This window comes from Staurois parvus, unplaced genomic scaffold, assembly GCF_062004578.1.
Source record: "Staurois parvus isolate SC_StPar_1 unplaced genomic scaffold, SC_StPar_1.0 ptg000206l, whole genome shotgun sequence".
NCBI classification, from domain to species: domain Eukaryota; kingdom Metazoa; phylum Chordata; class Amphibia; order Anura; family Ranidae; genus Staurois; species Staurois parvus.
The window spans coordinates 853,261-872,350 of record NW_028318002.1 but is presented as its reverse complement, the minus strand read 5'-3'; the positions used below and the strand labels follow the sequence as shown (position 1 = coordinate 872,350).

General features: G+C 42.5%; 1 protein-coding gene across 1 annotated transcript; it reads right to left on the bottom strand.

Moving 5' to 3' along the window:
• Window positions 1–218: 218 nt before the first annotated feature.
• On the bottom strand, window positions 219–18,860 carry DERL2 (derlin 2). Its single transcript, XM_089678498.1, has 7 exons — window positions 18,685–18,860; window positions 9,985–10,050; window positions 6,936–7,009; window positions 5,476–5,569; window positions 2,105–2,300; window positions 1,843–1,933; window positions 219–1,106 (listed from the first exon to the last, which is right to left on the bottom strand). Exons 1-7 carry the CDS (start codon window positions 18,775–18,777, stop codon window positions 1,001–1,003), a joined length of 720 nt encoding a protein of 239 aa, XP_089534624.1. The 5' UTR covers window positions 18,778–18,860; the 3' UTR covers window positions 219–1,000.
• Between the last annotated feature and the right edge of the window lie 230 nt (window positions 18,861–19,090).

The window sequence follows — 19,090 nt, the reverse complement described above, 5'->3', positions numbered from 1 at the left end:
CAGCTCTGCAGAGAAACCAATCAGCTTCCAGGTTTTATGGTCAAAGCTTAATTGAACAAGTTGAAGTTATAGGCAGATTGGATACCATCCATAGCTGCGCCAGATTATGAATCCCTGAGTTTTAGTAAATCCACCCCATTTAGACAAGTGTGAAAATGAAGTGAAAAAATATACCACAAAAACAAACGATTTCACTAATGTAACAGAATTCACCTTCATACGGCACATAATGCAATATATTTGTATAAAATATTACAGTATAAGCACATAATCTTAAACAACTTTAAAAGCAGTTCATGTGGGTTTATTGTATACAATAAAAACTGCACATATCTCCATTATTCAGATGTTGTTTCAAGTCTACCCTCTTAAATAAATGCAATGCTAAAACTGACCATTTGCCATTGTTTTGCTGCACACCCAATCATAGAACTAATAAAATCACAAAGCATTCCAGACTTCATGTATCACTGTTTAACAAAGTAATTTAGATTTATAATAAAAAAGTAAAGTCACAAGGATATTGGCATATCATTTGCTCAAATGGAAGTAGAGGAATGGCTGTTGTATTCCACTCTCTCCTTTTAGTCCAACCCAAGTGGAATTTGAAGGGTCACATTTTTGCTACACTTCATAAAGTGTTCACAAACATAATATTCCTTGTGTACCACAAAGTCATTATACACAGGTTCTTTATCAAAGAATTAAGAAAAAAAAAAAAAAAAAAAAAAAAGTACAAAGCAGCTGTTAAAAAGCATTGAACAGGTCCGCATGGTCTTGCTGAACCTACTTTAGGTTCCAGTTTGTGGCTCCAAGAGCGTCAATGCAAGCAAAACCTCAGAGAGGCACTGGTGGGGAAATGAAAAGGTCTGCTTGGGTCAGCCAGTGGATTATAAAGTGCTTCCTGTTTTAAGAACAGCAACATCACCTCTGTAACAAACAGAAACAATGTGCTCTCCAGAAGGTATTAAAGTTCGCCTCCTAGTTGCCATTAGATTATTTAACCTCCAAGTCGTTGTCCTTCACCCCATGCAAAACCTCCAGGACGATCTTCAGGCAGCGGGTTGTAATTTGGATCGTCTTCTTGTGTATCGAATATTGCTTTCCTGTAAGAGGGACAACAATTGAAAGTGTCATTTAAGAGATACTACACCAGATCAGTGCTGTTCCAAGGCCATAGTATTGGTCTCTACCAGCACCTGAATTCAGAGTTGTCAATCCAAAAGACTGAGCACACCTCACTCCAAGACACAATATAGCAAACAAGTATCCCTGCACACTTTATTCAACTCCACAGAAGTAATTAAAAAACAGGCTTCAGGTCATATCCCTGCCCATCAGTCACTCACATTTGTCATGTTTCACCTACATTGGGCTTTATCCAAGAGGACATCATGATATCCATCTCAGCCAGGGAAGACTTGTTTGATAAAAATACAAGGCTTTCTGAAAATGGTTGAGAAGCAGTCAACCCGACTCAGTTTTGTTAGAGTCACTGTCATGCTGCAGAACACAGTGCTGCATACTTTACATAGTTGATAATATATACAGTTTACAGCAATGCTGGTCATGCCAGTTGGTATAGGAATATTTTTTTTTGGGCCATGCTGGCAACGTCCACCCCCAATAACTGATTGACAGCGGATACCTGTCAAAATCGGGTACCCGCTCCTCCAAAAAAGGTGCAAATCCTTACAACAAGGCCTTAAAGTGGGACTTTCCCTTCTGGGTGAAGCTCTGCTTTAAAAGGCTGGGGGGGGGGAAGAAAAAAAAAAAAAAAAAAAAAACACCACACACAAAAATCATTGAAAGTGACCGAAGAATAGTTAGGTATATACTTACAAAATATATGGGGTCTTCAGAATTCGTCCTCCTCCAGGCTGATTGGGGAACACATCTTCCAAAAAGAAGTAGATGTGTCCAACTGCTATACCTGTTAAAAAAAAAAAAAAAAAAAAAGTCACAAAATTAGCAAAGGAACACAGCAGCAGATAGATGTGTAATAAGGGGAACCCTGAACCATAGTCAGAATTTACATGTGCCTTTCTCCATTCCAAATCCTTAGCTCGTGTGCGCTTGAAAATATCAAAAGTTTATAACTTACCCAGGAGATCCACAATTATTGAATTTCCCAGTAGTAGTGAAAAGCCCATAAGAACCCAGGGCAGGAATGGCGCTTGGAAATTCAAAAGCCCAAAAAAGTTCATTCGAACATAGGGATTCCTCCTACTCCAGACATACACAAGCATTATCGTAAAAGCTTGTCCTAGAAATACTAAATTAACAAACAAGCCAAAGATCTGAAGAAAGGGATTAAGGAACATCAATACCACATGTGCCATCAAGTACAGATAAAATGTGAAATCCAGTTTTTTTTTTTTTAAAAAACACAAAATGGTATAAAAAGTTACAGAATACGCTCAGCTGCCACAGGTGAAGGTATTTGCAGGCCCAACAGCATAGATTAATTGCAGTTTAAAATTAATTCTCCCAGGCTGAGGGAATGTTCATCCACCTATTTGATAGCTAGATAACTACACAGGCAAGTGCTCCTAGCTGTTAATACAATGCTGTCTGAGAGCTCTGGTCCCAACTAATGTTGTTCCCAATTTTCAAGTGACCACAGAATGTCTGGAGGAACCCCCACCTACGTACATGGGAAAAATAAAAAGACAAATATAATGCTGAAATGTTTACACTTTGTTGAAGCCATCGAAAAGCACCATTCAGCTATAGTTAGGAGGGTTTGAAAGAATATGCTCACCTTGGGCAACATGTTACTAAAAAGCACCTAAGTGCTCTCCTCTGATTCCCCACTGACAGTGGGCAGGGGTGTTCTCCCCACACCCACTGTCACATTTTAAGAAAAAAAAAAAAAAAAACAGACAAAAAAAACAAAAAAACAAAAACACATACGAAGAAGTGCAGCCACATAGCTGTTCCATTCAGTTACAGAATTCTGTGATGAATGAACTACAACAATGAGCTTTAGGGATTGTGGTAGATGTTCTTAAGTTGTAAGTGCCTTTGTTTTTAAACACACACACCCCCCAAGTTGCTCTGTGTATGTACACTTTCTATAAAGTCTATTCATAGACTTGTTTGCACTATATACTGTATGTGATCACTGCACATGCGTTTTGAATATTTGTGTTCACGTTTCTGTATTTTTAAATTTTATTAAAAAAAAAAAAAAAAAAATCGGGATTCTGAGCCAGTTTGCACTATCCTATACTTTTTGAATAGTTTAGACACTAGTTTAGAGCACCACACTCCATAGTGCAAACTTTTCTATATCTTGTAACAGGATATAGCATAAGCAGCGGTTTTTAAAATTAGAATTTTCTGTGAAACTGAGCACATACAGTACACTATATTGCCAAAAGTATTGATATCTGCACATGAACGTTAATAGTCTTAGTCCATAGGGTTCAATATGGAGTTGGCTCACCCTTTGTAGTTATAACCGCTTCAACTTTCCTGGGAAGGCTGTCCACAAGGTTTAGAAGTGTGTCTATGGGAATGTTTAACTTTTCTTCCTGAAATGCATTTGTGAGGTCAGGCACTGATGTCGGCTTGCAGTCTCTGCTCCAATTCATCCCAAAGGTTTTCTATCAGGTTAAGGTCAGGACTCTGTGCAGGCCAGTCAAGTTCCTCCACCCCAAACTTGCTCATATATGCCTTTATGGACCTTGCTTTGTGCGCAGTCATGTTGGAACAATAAGGGGCCTTGCCCAAACTGTTGCCACAAGGTTGGGAGCATGAAATTGTCCAAAATGTCTTGGTATGTTGATGCCTTAAAGAGTTCCCTTCACTGGAACTAAGGAGCTAAGCCCAACGCCTGAAAAACAACCCCACAACATAATCCCCCCCCCCCTCCACCAAACTTTACACAATGCAGTCAGGCAAGTACCGTTCTCCTGGCAACCACCAAACCCAGACACGTCCAATCGATTGCCAGACAGAGGAGAGCGATTTGTCACTCCAGAGCAAAAATGTAGTTTTACCAATGCACACATTCCTGCAAGTAGCTGTAAATGGTGTTTGGGTGCTCTAGGGACCACAGGCTGGGAACTGCAGACAAGCCAGTAAGAAAAATGTCACCAGCACACCAAGGAATCCTCAAAAAGGGTCCAAAAGCTTTATTTAGTGGTCACAGAATATCAACAGTGACAACATTTCAGAGCCACACAGGGCCCCTGCATCAGTCAAGTGACAAAGTGCAGTGTAAACCAAGACACATTTGACAATACACCAATCAATTAAGATAATCAGAGTAAAACCCTGCCCCCTGGCATCCTAATGTCATCATAAGCCCACCAAATATATCAGTTTTAAACAACCATCAGTGACCATACATGGCAATAAACAAAATGGTGATCAGAACCATTACCTTTTCTGTCCCATTCACTCTATGCATGCACAGGGGGCTCCGCCTACCTTCCTGGACGGGTTTCAATCTCTACAAGTACTTTGAAGTCAAGCGTTGCCATAGCAACATCAGGTGGAGAGCTGGAGCAAGGGATCATACTGCGCTGGCACAAACGGCATTGGAGGACAGCCACACACCTCCATATTGCCTAGTAACCAACTAAACCACTTACAGCCTGCTGTTTCCTGCATACATAGCAACATTAAAAATGAGTATCTTCATTATATGGCAGGCTCAGGACATCATTAGGATGCCAGGGTTTTACCTCAATTGTCTTCACTGATTGGTGTATTGTCTGGTAATTGTGTCTTGGTTTACAACACACTTTGGCACCTGCCTGACGTAGAGTCCTGTGTGGCTCCGGAACGTTGCTACTGTTGATACTATGTGACCACCAAAAGCGTTGGACCCTCTTTTGAGGATTCCTTTGTGTGCTGGTAACATTTTTCTTTCTGGATCGTCACTCCAGAGAACACATCTCCACTGTTCCAGAGTCCAGTGGTGGAGTGCTTTACGCCACTGCATCCAATGCTTTGCATTGCACTTAGTCACTTAGTGAAGTAAGGCTTGGATGCAGCTGCTCGGCCATGAAAACCCATTTCATGAAGCTCCCTATGCACTGTTGTGCTAATCTGAAGGCCACATGAAATTCGGAGGTCTTTAGCTATTGACTGCAGACAGCTGGTGACTTCTGCACACTGTGCTACAGCGTTCTCTGACCCCACTGTGTCATTTTACGTGGCTTACCACTTTGTGGCAGAGTTGCTGTTGTTCCCAGTTGCATACCACTAACAGTTGACCTTTGAATATTTAGTAGCAAGGAAATTTTACGGGTGGACTTATTGCACAGGTGGCAACCTATCACAGTACCTCACTTGAATTCACTGAGCTCCTGAGAGCGACCCATTCTTTCTCAAATATTTGTAGAAGCAGTCTGCATGCCTAGGTGCTCAATTTTATACACATGTAGCCATGGAGGTGATTGAAACACCTGAATCCAATGATTTGGGGGGGGGGGGGGGGGGGTGTCCCAAAAAGGATACAGCCATTAAAAGACCACCAAAAAGAAACATAAATACAAAATCTGCTGTGCGACCTCGGAAAGAGCCTTCTTCAAGCATCCGGCAATATCTGTATCTAGAGTAAATGCTCAGTCAAGGAAAGATTTAGTTTGTGGACTGTTCAGTTACAAAATTTACCAAAATCAAGATATTAAAATGATGGTGGCACATTAAGATACAGCGGGTAAAATAAGTACTGAACACGTCACCATTTCAAAAAAAAAGCGCTACTGACATGAAGTTTTCACCACATGTCGGTAACAACTTAACTTCTGAACTGATGTTTTTGGTTTCTTTGCATGTACAGATTGCATGGGTTATGTGTAATAAAATAGGACACAGGGAAAGTATTTGAACACTAACTGAAATAGAATACTTCATACAAAATCCTTTAGTTTCTCCATACAGGAGGGGTTTTGAGGCTGTCCTTACTAATAGTCGAATGCATTGCTCAGGTGCGATTTTGGCCCATTTTTCCACATAGTCTTCAAATCTTGAAGGTTCCATGGGCCTTTGATCTTTAGTTCTTTCCATTGATTTTCTATTGGATTCAAGTCAGGTGATCAACTGGGCAATTCTAGCAGATTTTTCTTTCAAACCAATTGAGTTTCCTTGGTTTTGTGATCATCGTCTTGCTTAAAATGTCCAACCTCCTTTCATCATCATCATCATCCTGGTAGATGGCAACAGAATTTTTATTTATTTTTTTTTTAATCAAAAATGTCTTGGTACATTTTCTATTCATCCTTCCTTTAACAATATGAAGTTTGCCAGTACTATATGCTGAAAAACAGCCCCACACCATGATGTTCCCACCTCTGAACTTACTGTTGGTATGGTGTTTTTGGGGTGATGTGTAGTGCCATTTGACCAAACATGGTGTGTATTATGGCATCCAAAAAGAGTTCAATTTCAGTCTCACCTGACCAGACTATATTCTACCAGTATTCTCCCTAGGCAGCGGAAGTGAGAACCTGTCAATTTCGGGTAACCTCTCACTCCCCAAAAGGTGCCAATCCTTAACAGCAAGCAGGGGACCAGTCCTTAAAGCAGAAATTCCCCTTTTGAGTGGAGCTCTGCTTTAATTTCTGAACCTATTCGTTTTGGTTTCTTTATATGTATGGATTGCATTGTTGTTACAGACACGTGGTAAATATTTCATGTCAATAGCATCTTTAGAAATATTTTTACTGAGAAAAATGGTGACGTGTTCAATACTTTTTACCCACTGTATAAAATACAACAGAGGGAGCACACAACAAAGAAGTTGAAACTACAGTATGTAATCTTTTTCACAAAAGTAGTATTTTAGGCCTCTTCCCTTTTTTTTGGTCTCCTGAAAGAAAATGCCATCCTTTTTTGTGAATTTAGAAATAATTTACATAATTTAAAAATGGCAATTATGTACAACTGTCACAAGTAAAATATTTTTCCAAGGATACAAAAATATCATATTAAATAAAAAATTGAATCCAACTGGTCCAAAAAACAGGAAGTTTGTCACCAATCGCCATACCTGTACCAAAAGAGAAGAACATCTAAGCACATACAAAATCAACAGATGCAAGCTGGAAAGGCATGAAATACACCATGAGTAACAGTGGCAATCAGCGACTTATAGCAGGACTGCGGAAGACATTCTGACACCGGGAGGGTGTTTACTGGCTTGGTGTCACTGACATCACCATTGACACCAATACAGTGATCAGTGACCTGTTGGAGATGCTTGGCAATCACCAGGGAGTAATCACCGGCCAGGACCTGGTGATTGACAGCATTTCTGCTATGGGGCAGCACTAAAGCAGCTAAAGTGGTAGTAAACACCAACCTGACCCCCACAATGGGCTTTCCTGTAGGTACAATTCACCAAGTCAAGTAATGACTGAATAAATGCAGTAAAATAACGCATGATGTAAATCTTTTACAAATGTGCAATTCACAACGAATTTTGCGGTAAAATATAGTTAGTGGTGATTGCCGCATACATACCTTACTTTGTACTAATGCACACATACAGTGCTCACCATAAATGAGTTACACCCCTTTTGAAAAGTAAAAATTTGAATCTCAATGAACACAAGAACAAAATTTTGACAAAACTGAGTCTGAGAACATTTGTTTAGCTCATTATATGAAAGTAATCTTAATATAAAAATTACATTACAAAATCTTCAGCTTTACTCAAAATTAGTTGATAAAAAAAATACTAGATGTAGTAGTTTTTGCAAGGTGTATTCATTTTTGCAAGGACAGCACCAAGTCTATTAGGCATGGAATGAACAAGTTAGCAACATTGCAACATCTATCTTTTTCCATTCTTCAAGAACGACCTCTTTTAGAGCCTGGATGCTGGCTGCAGAGGGATGCTCAACTTGTCTCTTCAGAATTCCCCATAGGTGGTTGATTGGGTTCGGATCAGGAAACATACTTGGCAACTGAATCACTTTCACCCTGTGCTTCAGACATGCAAAAGTGGCCTTAGATGTGTTTTGGATTATTGTCATGTTGTAAAAGTGAAAGACGACCAAGGGCACGATGGTAGCATCTTTCAATATACAGCAGTACATCTGTGAATTCATGCTATCAATGAAATGTAGCTCCCCGACACCAGCAGCACTCATGCAGCCCCACAGAAAGACATTTTTCTTTGTAGTCCTTACTTTTGTGACGCCATAGTTTTGAAGCTACCAGTTCCAGAAAAAAAAAAATAATAATTTATCACGAGTCCCATTAGTCTTTCAGCATGGGCCCTGTCAAATTCTAGGCAGAATTTTGTGCATGGGCTTTAGGAGAGACTTCCTTCGTGTACGCCATTCTTCTATAGTGTACACTATATTGTATTACAGGAAACAATCACCCCAGTTTGGCTTTCTACTTCTTTATCTAACTGCGGTGAATTTGCATGGTGATTTTCTTCAACCCTTCTCATCAGAAGACGCTCCTATCGAGGTGTCAACTTCCGTGGATAGCCTGGATGTGTCTGAGATGTTTGCAGTTCCATCTTTGTTGTAGCCTTCACCTTTATGTAAAAAAATTATTTTCTCTCTCAGGTCTTGATATTTCTCCTCCATGTGGAGGCATTGTTGACAGCATGAAATGGGAAGGGGTTTTCTTTAAGTAACGCCATTTTATAATCAACTGTCTGCTGGACACCTGTTTAATGAGTAATTAGACTCACCTGTAGTTGAGTTCTTGTCAATTAGGATTTTGTTGTCTAAAAGTTAGTTTTGCTCCCAAGACTTTCATTGAGGTGTATTCATTTAAGAATACTATTTTGTGTGTGCAAATGAACAAATTTTGTTTGCAATCAATGGCCTGCAGTTGTGGGAGTATTTTGTAGTGTCCCATAGAAAATGTTGATTCTGAAAGGAAAGTAAAGTATTTCTGACAAATCACTTGGGGCGTACTCATTTATGCTGAGCACTGTACATACCATAAGTGCCTGGTCATACCGGTGCGATTTGAAAATTGAAATCGCACCCAATGAATTTCAGGGTCTTAACATGTGCGATTTCTAAAGTAGTGCTTGCATTACTTTTTCTGCAGTTTTGTTGCAATTTCACATACATAGAATATAATGGAAATCGTACCGCAAATTGCAAGAAATCGTTAAAATCTTCACAAGTAGCAATAAAGTCTTTAGAAATTGAAAACAAACCACAGCGGTGTGACCAGTGACTTAAGGAAGCCCTCCAGTTGGGTTTGCTGGCTCTGGCATATTGAAAGGCCAGCCTGCAATGATATCACTCTCATGCATGGCTTAAAGTAAAAGTCAAAACTTTTAAGTTTTGGAGTGGAGAGGAATTAGAACCCCTGACAGTTTTTATTGCTGTCTATGCCTCCAGTAAGAAGATTCACATCTCCATTTGTTCTGTTTAACATTATCATTGAAAGTAAAAGACTACTTTTCTGGGGACAACCCAAAATTAGGGATTGAGGGGAAATCTTCCAATGGGGACACTAGTTATGGTGACTTGGGGGTCCCCTAGGAATTCCCTTAATATGCAGGGATTTCTTCTCACTTCCTGTTGACTGTGGGACAGGAAGTGAAGGGAATCTCCGCAAAAGGACAGAGATGGTGGGGAAAACAAAACAGAGGGGTTATAACCCTCCCTTACTCTATCCAAAATTTAAAAAGTTTTGCCTAGAGTTCTACTTTAAACCTCCCTGGGGGCCCACTTTTTTCCATTCAGCAGTTTACTACCGCTTTAACTGAATGCACATTAACACACTGCAACAGATTGCTAAAGTGCCCTTAATCTTTTTGTTAAAAATCATGCATTTTACAAAATCTATAAACCTGTTCTGTCTCTCAAAAACACCTGGGAGTCAGTGGCTGGTTGAAGCATAAAGTACAGCAATGCAACTTCCTGAGCATGCAAATATCTTTATTTGAAGATCTGAAACCTCGATTCACACGTATTACTTTGTACAAAAATGCAGTTTAAAATCTGGGTTTTAAAACATAAAAATTTAACAAACTATATTTACCTGATAATGTCGGAATATCAGTTCTGGGTTAAAATAGAGCTGAAATGGTGTAATGAGTTCTAATTGCTGCAAAAGACACAAACAAGTATTAATGCAATTTAGCAAAACATTACTGTACACACATGTGGCCTGGTAGCAAATAAAGCACTAATGTTATAACTCACATTCCCCCATAAGCCAGCAAAGTAGTGATTTTACCCTGTTCCTGCACCAGTAGGTGCAGGAACAGGGTAAAATCACTACTTTGAGCAGCTTGATACTCAGACATCAAAGCCAGCAAAGACATTCCACAGAGAACCACGATGCCTTCTATTGGTGCTTAGTAAGCAGACACTTGGGGGTTGATTTACTAAAACTGCAATGTGCAAAGTCTGGTACATCTCTGCAAACTAATCGGCTTCGAGCTTTTTTTTTCCGTTAAAATGCAACTGAACAAGTTGACGTTAGAAGCCGATGGGCTACAATGCACAGGTGCACAAGATTTTGCACTCTAAAGTGCAAAATCAACCACTTAGGCTCTGTGTTAACAGGCTCTTGGCTTCTGTCTTTGAGAAAATGGAAGCATGCTTTTGACATCAGGTTGAGAGGCCTCTAAGATAACTTAGAATTTGTTTACAAATGCATTTTAGCTGTTTCAAACGGTTTTTGCATTCTGATAGATTTGCATAGGGAGGGAAGCCATTCTGACATGGGAAACAAAAAAGTCTGTCCACACAGGTAGTTTGGCCTCGTTCACAGGGGAGTACTTCTACATATGCCCATGCAGGGCCACTGCTCCCCAGAACACCTGTGCACCCCTGTGTGGGCAAACACATAAGCCTATGTGAACAGGGCTTTAAAGAAAAATTGGTACTTTGCCAACGCAGAGAAAAAAAAAAAAAAATTTATATATATAATTTTTTTTCCCCCCCCCATATGATTCTCCCCTTCTGCTCATGTGACAGAATGGTTTCTTGACTCAATGCGGTCACATGGTGATAGCAGAGCTTACTAGTCCAGTGTGAGCTCCAAACAAGACTTATGCAGGCCATAGACGGTTCGTTTATCGGCCGAACTTTCGGCCGAAAGAATAATCGGTCGGATATTCGCACCGTTAGTGGGGCAATGTCATCGGCCGATTTTCGCAGTTCCTCCTCATTTCTTTTATCGGTCATGCTGGAAAATTTACGAAAAAACGGCAAATTTCATAATCATTGGTGGCAACAGAGCGACAAATTTTTCATTTTTCAGACGAGAATTCGGCCAATAAACAAACCGTCTACGGCCTGAATTACACAGGGCTACTTTCCTTGATCCCAGTGGCTGAAGCAATTGTAAAAGGCAGTAAAGAGGAGGATGTGCTGCTGCAGAGGACAGCATTTTATAAACCTGTTGCCTTGCCTTCAAGTCATAACACAAGCTGAATAAAACTGGGTCCTGTTAACACCTAACTACTCCACTGTACAAACAAAAAAAAAAAAAAAAAAAAAAAGGTTAAGTGCCAAATATATGATAGCAAACGTGAAAATGCAGTGCATTTGTCGGCATCAATACGTATTCCACTGCAGCACCAAGCAATTTGGTGCAGCAGGTTTTTAAAAGTAGTGTATACACTACTATTGCAGTGTTTTGCTGCAATTCCAGCAAGCATTCCTGTGCCATCCCTGTGTGAACCAGCCTTCAAAAGCAAAAATATGCTCACCTTTCCAGAGCTGTGGCATCCTGGAGCTCCCTATTACCAACATCTGTATAATGTATGGCCAGTTTAACTTTCAACTTGTACATTATAGTAAGCGCTGCTCTTCCAGTGCAGAGACATAAGCTGGCCATACATTAAACAAGTTTCTCATTCAATTTCCTTCAGATTTACTGTCAATTATGTAGTGCAAGGGCAGGCCTGCCTGACTGCATACAAATTGAAAGAGTTTCGGTTCATAACATATGGTTTGGGTAAAGCTAAAGGAAACATTGTATGATGTACGGCCAGCCTTAGGCTACATTCACACTGGGACAGTGCAAATTGTAGCAGCTGGAATCACAGATTCCTGTTGCAGCTCAGTGGGTAGGTACAGCCACCAGCCCTGTTCATTAGAACGGCAGGTCACCAGTGGTCACAGCTATTCGTGGCTCTTTTCACAGCCAGCGATTAACTGTAGCAATTACTGCTGGATGCACAGCCCCTTGGCAGCGTACGGTCTCCAATCCTGGGACTTCCTTAATTTCCTGGTCTTCCTTGCCAGATTCACGCTCTTTGGCTGTGATGACATCATTCCTGTGCATGCATGCGAGAGTTGTAATTGCAGCATGGCACTCTCTGCATTGACAACACACGCAGTGTGCAAAGTGACGCAACAGACTTCTACCAATGCGAAAATCTTCTAAATGGTGCAAGTTTATGAAATATACAGGTAAAAACGTACAAACTTACTTTAGGTACAAGTCAAAAATCTCACTTTACTACCACTATAATATGTAGATGACAAGTAGCTGGATGTAGACTGATCTAAAATTTGGATGTTTCAGCAGCAACTAGACAAATTTCCATCAGTACATGCCCTCACTGCTCAACTGGAGCTGATTTTTAACTGATTCTGAGGGACAAGCTGGGAAACTTGTCAATCAGCGGTTGCAACCACTACTCCATGTATTCAGACAGCTGCTTAGAGTGCCACTGTCACAATACAGTGGACAGCTTAAAACAGAACTATAGACAACACCCCCCCCCCCCCCCCCCCCATTTTGGATAGGTAGTTATACCCCTGCTGGTTTCTCTTTACCATTTGGGTTCCATTGGGGCAATTTACCTTCACTTCCTGTCTCAGAGGTAGAACAGGAAGTGAAAGGAAATCCCTGCAAACTAAGGAAATCCTTTGGTGCCCCCCAGGTCACCAGAACCAGTGCCCCCACTGGAAGATTTCCCCTGCTATTACTTTTCTGGGGAAAACCCAAAATGTGTGATTCTTTACTTTCAAAGATAATGGTAAACAGAACAAACAGAGAGGGTGAATCTCCCTAACGGGGGGCACAGACAGCAATCAAAACCTATTCCCTGTTCTCACCTATTGCCACCCTTACCAAAACTAAAGCACATTATGGCATTAACCTCAAGGTTAACATGTTAAAGTGGATATGAGATTTTACAATGCTGCAAAATCTAGGTATAGACTGTAATGGTCCAGCTTGGACCAACACACGTAGGCACATGTCATACCTGTCAGCACTACTACAGTGATCACTGCCGTCTTCCGTACCCCGTGACGAGTGGCTGCCCAGCTCCTTAGTGAAGACAGTGGTGCTCGTTCAGTGTGAGTGCCATTCACAGAATGCCCGGCATTTTAGACGATGTAGAGTGTTCTCTGATTGAACTAGGCAGACTGACATCACCACTCCACCTTATCTAATCGGAAAACACCTTGCATTTATTGAGAAAAATTTCTGTGATTGGTACCCATATGGAATGGGCACTCCCTTTGTTCACTATGCAGAAGAACAGCCACTCCACACAGGGCCTAGAAGATTGCTGCCATCACTGCAGTAGTGTTGTCTAGTACAGGGATTGTCCACTTCCACAGGCATCCCACAGCTATACTACATCCATTTGCTGACCGCACACTACAATTTTACTGCTGCAGCATGGGTCAGGTGCACAGAGTTATGTATACCCAGTTTCCCTAAAAATAAGACCTAGTACTATTTTTGGGAATTGCTTGAGTATAAGACCTACCATGAAAATAAGACCTAGTTGTGATCAGGGCTTTTTTTTTCAGCCGGAACGTGGCAGAATCAGCCACCTCTGGCACTGGCCCTGAGCACACAAATATCTTCTGTTTCTTATAAACACAGAAGCTCAGCTTTTGTATTTGCAAGTGACAGTCCCTCTTGTAAGTGACAGCACCATCCACTCCCACAGAACCTCCCTACCTCTGTACTCACCGTGGGACAAGGAACAGATATCTGCAGGCGCAGTGTGTTCAGGAATGGGGCATCTCAGCCTGCAGCCTAACGCATGGAAGCTGATGCCCCAGGGGTGATCGCTGACCAGTGGGGAAGAGGTTGGAGCAATAAGTGAGTGCACTGTGTGGGAAGATGGGATCCAAAAATGGGAGTTACTATAGAGTGGGGCCGACTGCTGACAGCTGTGTTTTGCAAAGCTGGCTAACCATATGAGGTTAATGGAGGGAGAGGGGGGGATGTGCAAAGGTGAGCTGCAGTCAGGTGTTGCAGATGTAAATTGACAGCCGAGTTGCAGACAGGGTACATAGGTGAGCTGTGGCTGGGAGGTGCAGAGGTGAGAAGAGTTTCAACCCACCTCTGCACCCCCTGGCCACAGTTCAGCTCTGCATCCCACGTTTGCAACTCACCCCTGCACACTGTCTGTGGTTCATCTCTGCACCCTCTCTGAAACTCACCTGTCAATTCACCTCTGCAACACCTGACTGCAACTCACAACTCATCAGCTAGCCCTCAGCCAATCAGTTCCCAGCCAATGATTTATGGTTGGGACCCACTGATCAATGAAGCGAGTGACAGGAGAGAGCTATGTGTAAGTAACCACAAAGCTCTCTTCTGACAGTGGCGATGTGCAGGTTTTTGTTTCCCTGCCATCCCTTAGTAAAAGCACCACACACTACACATCATAAACAGTTAGGCACACATTTAACCCTATGATTGACCCAGATGTTAACCCCTTTGCAGCCAGTGTCATTAGCACTGTGACAGTGCATATTATTAGCACTGATCACTGGAGATGTCATGACAGTTAGCCAGTTCCCACAAAGTCTCAGCTAGTCCATCGTCTCGCTGTTCATTGCCATTACTAGTAAAAAAAAATAAAAAAATTCCAGTATACACACACCACACAATACAGTTTGTAGACACTATAAAAACTCACAAACCAATCAATATACACTTAGGTCTCATGTACACATGAAATCTCCTAGATAGTTAGCTCTCCTGGCAGTAGAAAAATGCTAAACGCGGCAAAAACGTGGTCCAGTGTTTAGTGCTTGGATGTTTATTCATGTCAGTTGAAAATACTGTGGTCAGTCAAATGAATAAACACCCAAGCGTTAAACACAGATAGTGGACAGTGTAGCGTTTTTTGGCCAAAACATTCCTCTCCTGAACGCAGAAGAATCACGTTTAGGAGAGGAACAATTAACTTCCCCTAAACTCTGCTGCTGCTAAAATCTGGAAAAAGCGCGGGCCATGATTGAGTTCAGGGGCTTTGGCCAAAATACAAAACCCAAACAAACACACCAAAAGCTCCTAAAAAATATTTAGGAGCAGCAGGATTTTTTTTTTTTTAAACCACAAGCTTACAGGGCACTTATACCCCCTTCCTGCCCAGGCCAATTTCCAGCTTTCAGCGCTGTCACACTTTGAATGACAATTGCTCGGTCATGCAACACTGTACCCATATGAAATTTTTATCATTTTTTTGTGATAGAGCCTTATTTTGGTGGTATTTAATCACCTCTGGGTTTTTTATTTTTTCTTAAACAAACCAAAAACCACTGAACATTTTGAAAAAACATTTTTTCTCCTTCACTGATGTGCGCTAATGATGCTGCAGTGATGGGCACTGATAGGTGGCACTGATGGGCATTGACAGGCATCACTGATGGGCACTGAAAGGCAGCACTGATATATGGCACTGACAGGCAGCACTGAAAGGCAGCTCAGATGGGCACTGATATGTGGCATTGATATGTGGCACTGACATAAGGCACTGATGGACACTGAAAGGTGGCACTGCTGGGGCTACACTGATCATCAGTGCCCTGATGATCAGTGTACATGTCCCCTCTGCGGAATGTGGATTACCGGCTCTCCTATCGAGCTGTCAGCATGACAGCTCGAGAGGAGATCAATGCCGATAACTGGCACTTCCCTGTTTACATGTGATTGGACACAGCTGATCAGATGACCAAGCCGACATCTTCGGCTCTTTCCGTGGATCGGCGATCCACTGTGTCCGAGGGACACAGTGCACTGCCGATCGCCACGCTGTGCGCTCCGGGACCTACGCATGTGCGGTGAGAATGGGAGGACATCATATGACGTCCTCCCAGAACGAGAGAATCACCTTGCGTCCGTCATATTACTATATGGCGGGCGGTGGTTAAACAAAAGACATTTTGTGCTACATGTATGAAAAAAGAAAATTAACATTTTCTATGGGATAGGTTTTATAACAAAATGTTAAAAAAAAATTACACACTTTTTTTCCCCAAACTGTTTATAGCGCAAAAAGTAAAAAACCCAGTAGTGATCAAATACCACCAAATGAAAACTCTTAAATGTGGGGGGAAAAATGATATGCACCCCTCTCTGCCAATCCCTCCACTGGCTTCCCATTGCCTAACGGATAAAATGCAAACATGAACATATAAAGCCATTTATAACTCTGCCCCAAATTACATCAGCAATCTTGTCTCCAAATATCACCCAAACCGTACTCTCCGCATGACCTCCTACTCTCTAGCTCCCTTGTCATCGTCGTCTCCTCCTCCCCCCATCTTCTGGAACTCTCTACCCCAATTTATCAGACTATTGCCTACTCTGCTCACTTTTAGGAGATCTCTGAAAACCTCTCTCTTCAGGGAAGCCTATCCTGCCCTCAGCTAATAATGGAATCTTCTATTCCTCCTACCAGTCCATCCCCCACAGTTACTACCTTTTGTACCACCAGCCCCCTTTTAGATTGTACGCTCCAAGGAGCAGGGCCATCCTAACTCTCTTGTATTGAACTGTATTGTCTCCCTTTATATTGTAAAGTGCTGAGCAAACTTTTGGCGCTATATAAATCTTGTATAATAATAAAAAAAAATAATGATATAAATTTTGCTTTCGTACAGCCTTGTATGACCGCACAATTGCCGGTAAAGTAGTGCAGTGCTGAATAGTGAAAAATGGCAGTCATGAAGGTGTAAAATCTTCCAAAGGGCAAGTGGATAGACAGATTTACACTGTGCCAAGCTGGACCAGTGGAACCACAATAAAAAAAAAGTCATACCTGGAGGCCAGCTTTAATAATGAAAGGTACTTTAACCGCCTCCCGCCCGCCATATAGTACAATGATGGGCGCAAGGCGGTTCTCTTGTTCTGAGGATGTCATATGACGTCCTCCCATTCTAACCGTGCATGCGCGGCTCTGGGAGCATGCAGTGCGGCGATCAGCGGTGCGCTGTGTCCCTCGGACACAGCGGATCACCGATCAACGGAAAGAGCCGAAGAGGTCAGCTCGGTCATGTGATCAGTTATGTCCAATCACAGCTGATCGGATGTAAATCAGGAAATGCCGGTTTTTTTTTTTAACATTTTGTTATAAAACCTATCCCATAGAAAAATGTTAATCTTTTTTTCATACATGTAGCACAAAATGTATTGTGCTACTTGTCTTTTGTTTAACCGCCTCCCGCCCGCCATATAGTAATATGACAGACGCAAGGTGATTCTCTCGTTCTGGGAGGACGTCATATGACGTCCTCCCATTCTCACCACACACGCGTGGGTCCCAGGGCGCACAGTGTGGCGATCGGCAGTGCGCTGTGTCCCTCGGACACAGCGGATCACCGATCAACAGAAAGAGTCGAAGATGTTAGCTCGGTCATGTGATCAGTTGTGTCCAATCACAGCTGATCGGATGTAAATCAGGAAATGCCGGTTATCGGCATTGCTCTCCTCATGAACTGTCACACTGACAGCCCAAGAGGAGAGCTGGTAATTGGCATCCCTCAGAGGGGACATGTACACAAATCATCAGGGCACTGATGATCAGTGTGCCCTGATGATCAGTGCAGCCCCAGCAGTGCCACCTGTCAGTGTCCATCAGTGCCAGCTGTCAGTGCTCATCCATGCCACCAGCCAGTGCCCATCAGTGCCCATCAATGCCACATATCAGTGCCCATCTGAGCTGCCAGTCAGTGCCACCCAGTGTCACCCAACAGTGCCAGTCAGTGATGCCTGTCAATGCCCATCAGTGCCACCTACCTGTGCCTCATCAGTACCACCTATCAGTGCCCATCACTGGAGCCTCATTAGCGCACATCAGTGAAGGAGAAAAATCACTTTACAAAATTATATAAAACAAAAACGAAGATAAAAAAAACTTTTTTTCAAAATTTTCAGTGGTTTTTGGTTTAAGAAAAACTAAAATACCCCGAGGTGATTAAATACCACCAAAATAAAGCTCTGTCACAAAACAATGGTAAACATTTCATATGGGTACAGTGTTGCATGTTCAAAGTGTGATAGCACTGAAAGCTGGAAATTGGCCTGGGCAGGAAGGGGGTAAAAGTGCCCTGTAGGCTAGCGGTTAAAAAAAAAAAACAAACAAAAAGCACAAAATGTAGTATTTGTTGTTTACAAGTGTACAAGGATCCCCAGTATAGAGCCCCAGTGAAGGGAGCATGCTGTACACTACTATAGAGGTGTCAGTGGACAGGGGAGACCTGTGCCCTCCTAGGTGTATGTCCTGTAGGTGACGTGTCCCAGCAGGCTCAGTATAGTCAGGCTAGCAGCCTTCCCTAGCAGACATGAATGGAAGGACAACACAGCACCCTATAGTGGAAGGCTGCCATGACTGGGGACACTCCATACCCAGCGCTGACTGCTCTCCACTATGCTTCATACTAGCTACAAGAGGAGCCCCAAGTGTGCAGCCGTCCTCAGCAGAGAATGGCCATAGCAAGGGACGAGGCTCTGTCCGGTCCTTACCACTACAGCGGTGGTGAGCACACAGGCGGTGGTGTAGGCTCGGGTCACCGGAGGTATCTGCATATACTCCTGCCGGAAAGTCTGGTACGCCATCTTGCTGCCTCCCACCGATCTCCACTCTCATCTCCGCCTCATCCAGACCTAGCACATCACACAGGCACATTCAAATACCTGCACGTTTCCCAGCCAATTACCGCGAGTCTAGCGCTACACCGTCATTCTGATTGGTCTTCTCTGCTGTCGCTCCCGCCTACCGGATCTCCCATGTCACGTCTGCCTGTGATTGGTCCGCGTATTGGTTGTTAGCCTCTTTCAATTGGCTGACTGGGGAGTGAGTCTTTCGCTGGCTATCCGTTTTGAACATGGCGTCTTTGGCTTCACTCGTGCTAAATTGAATTCTGAGCAC

Coding starts and splice junctions, on each gene's coding strand:
- DERL2 (XM_089678498.1), bottom strand. CDS start 18,777: ATGGCGTACCAGACTTTCCGGCAGGAGTATATGCAGATACCTCCGGTG. Junction 10,051..18,684: donor TGCTCACCACCGCTGTAGTG/GTAAGGACCGGA, acceptor TGTCTTTTGCAG/CAATTAGAACTCATTACACC. Junction 1,934..2,104: donor AATAATTGTGGATCTCCTGG/GTAAGTTATAAA, acceptor TTTTTTTAACAG/GTATAGCAGTTGGACACATC.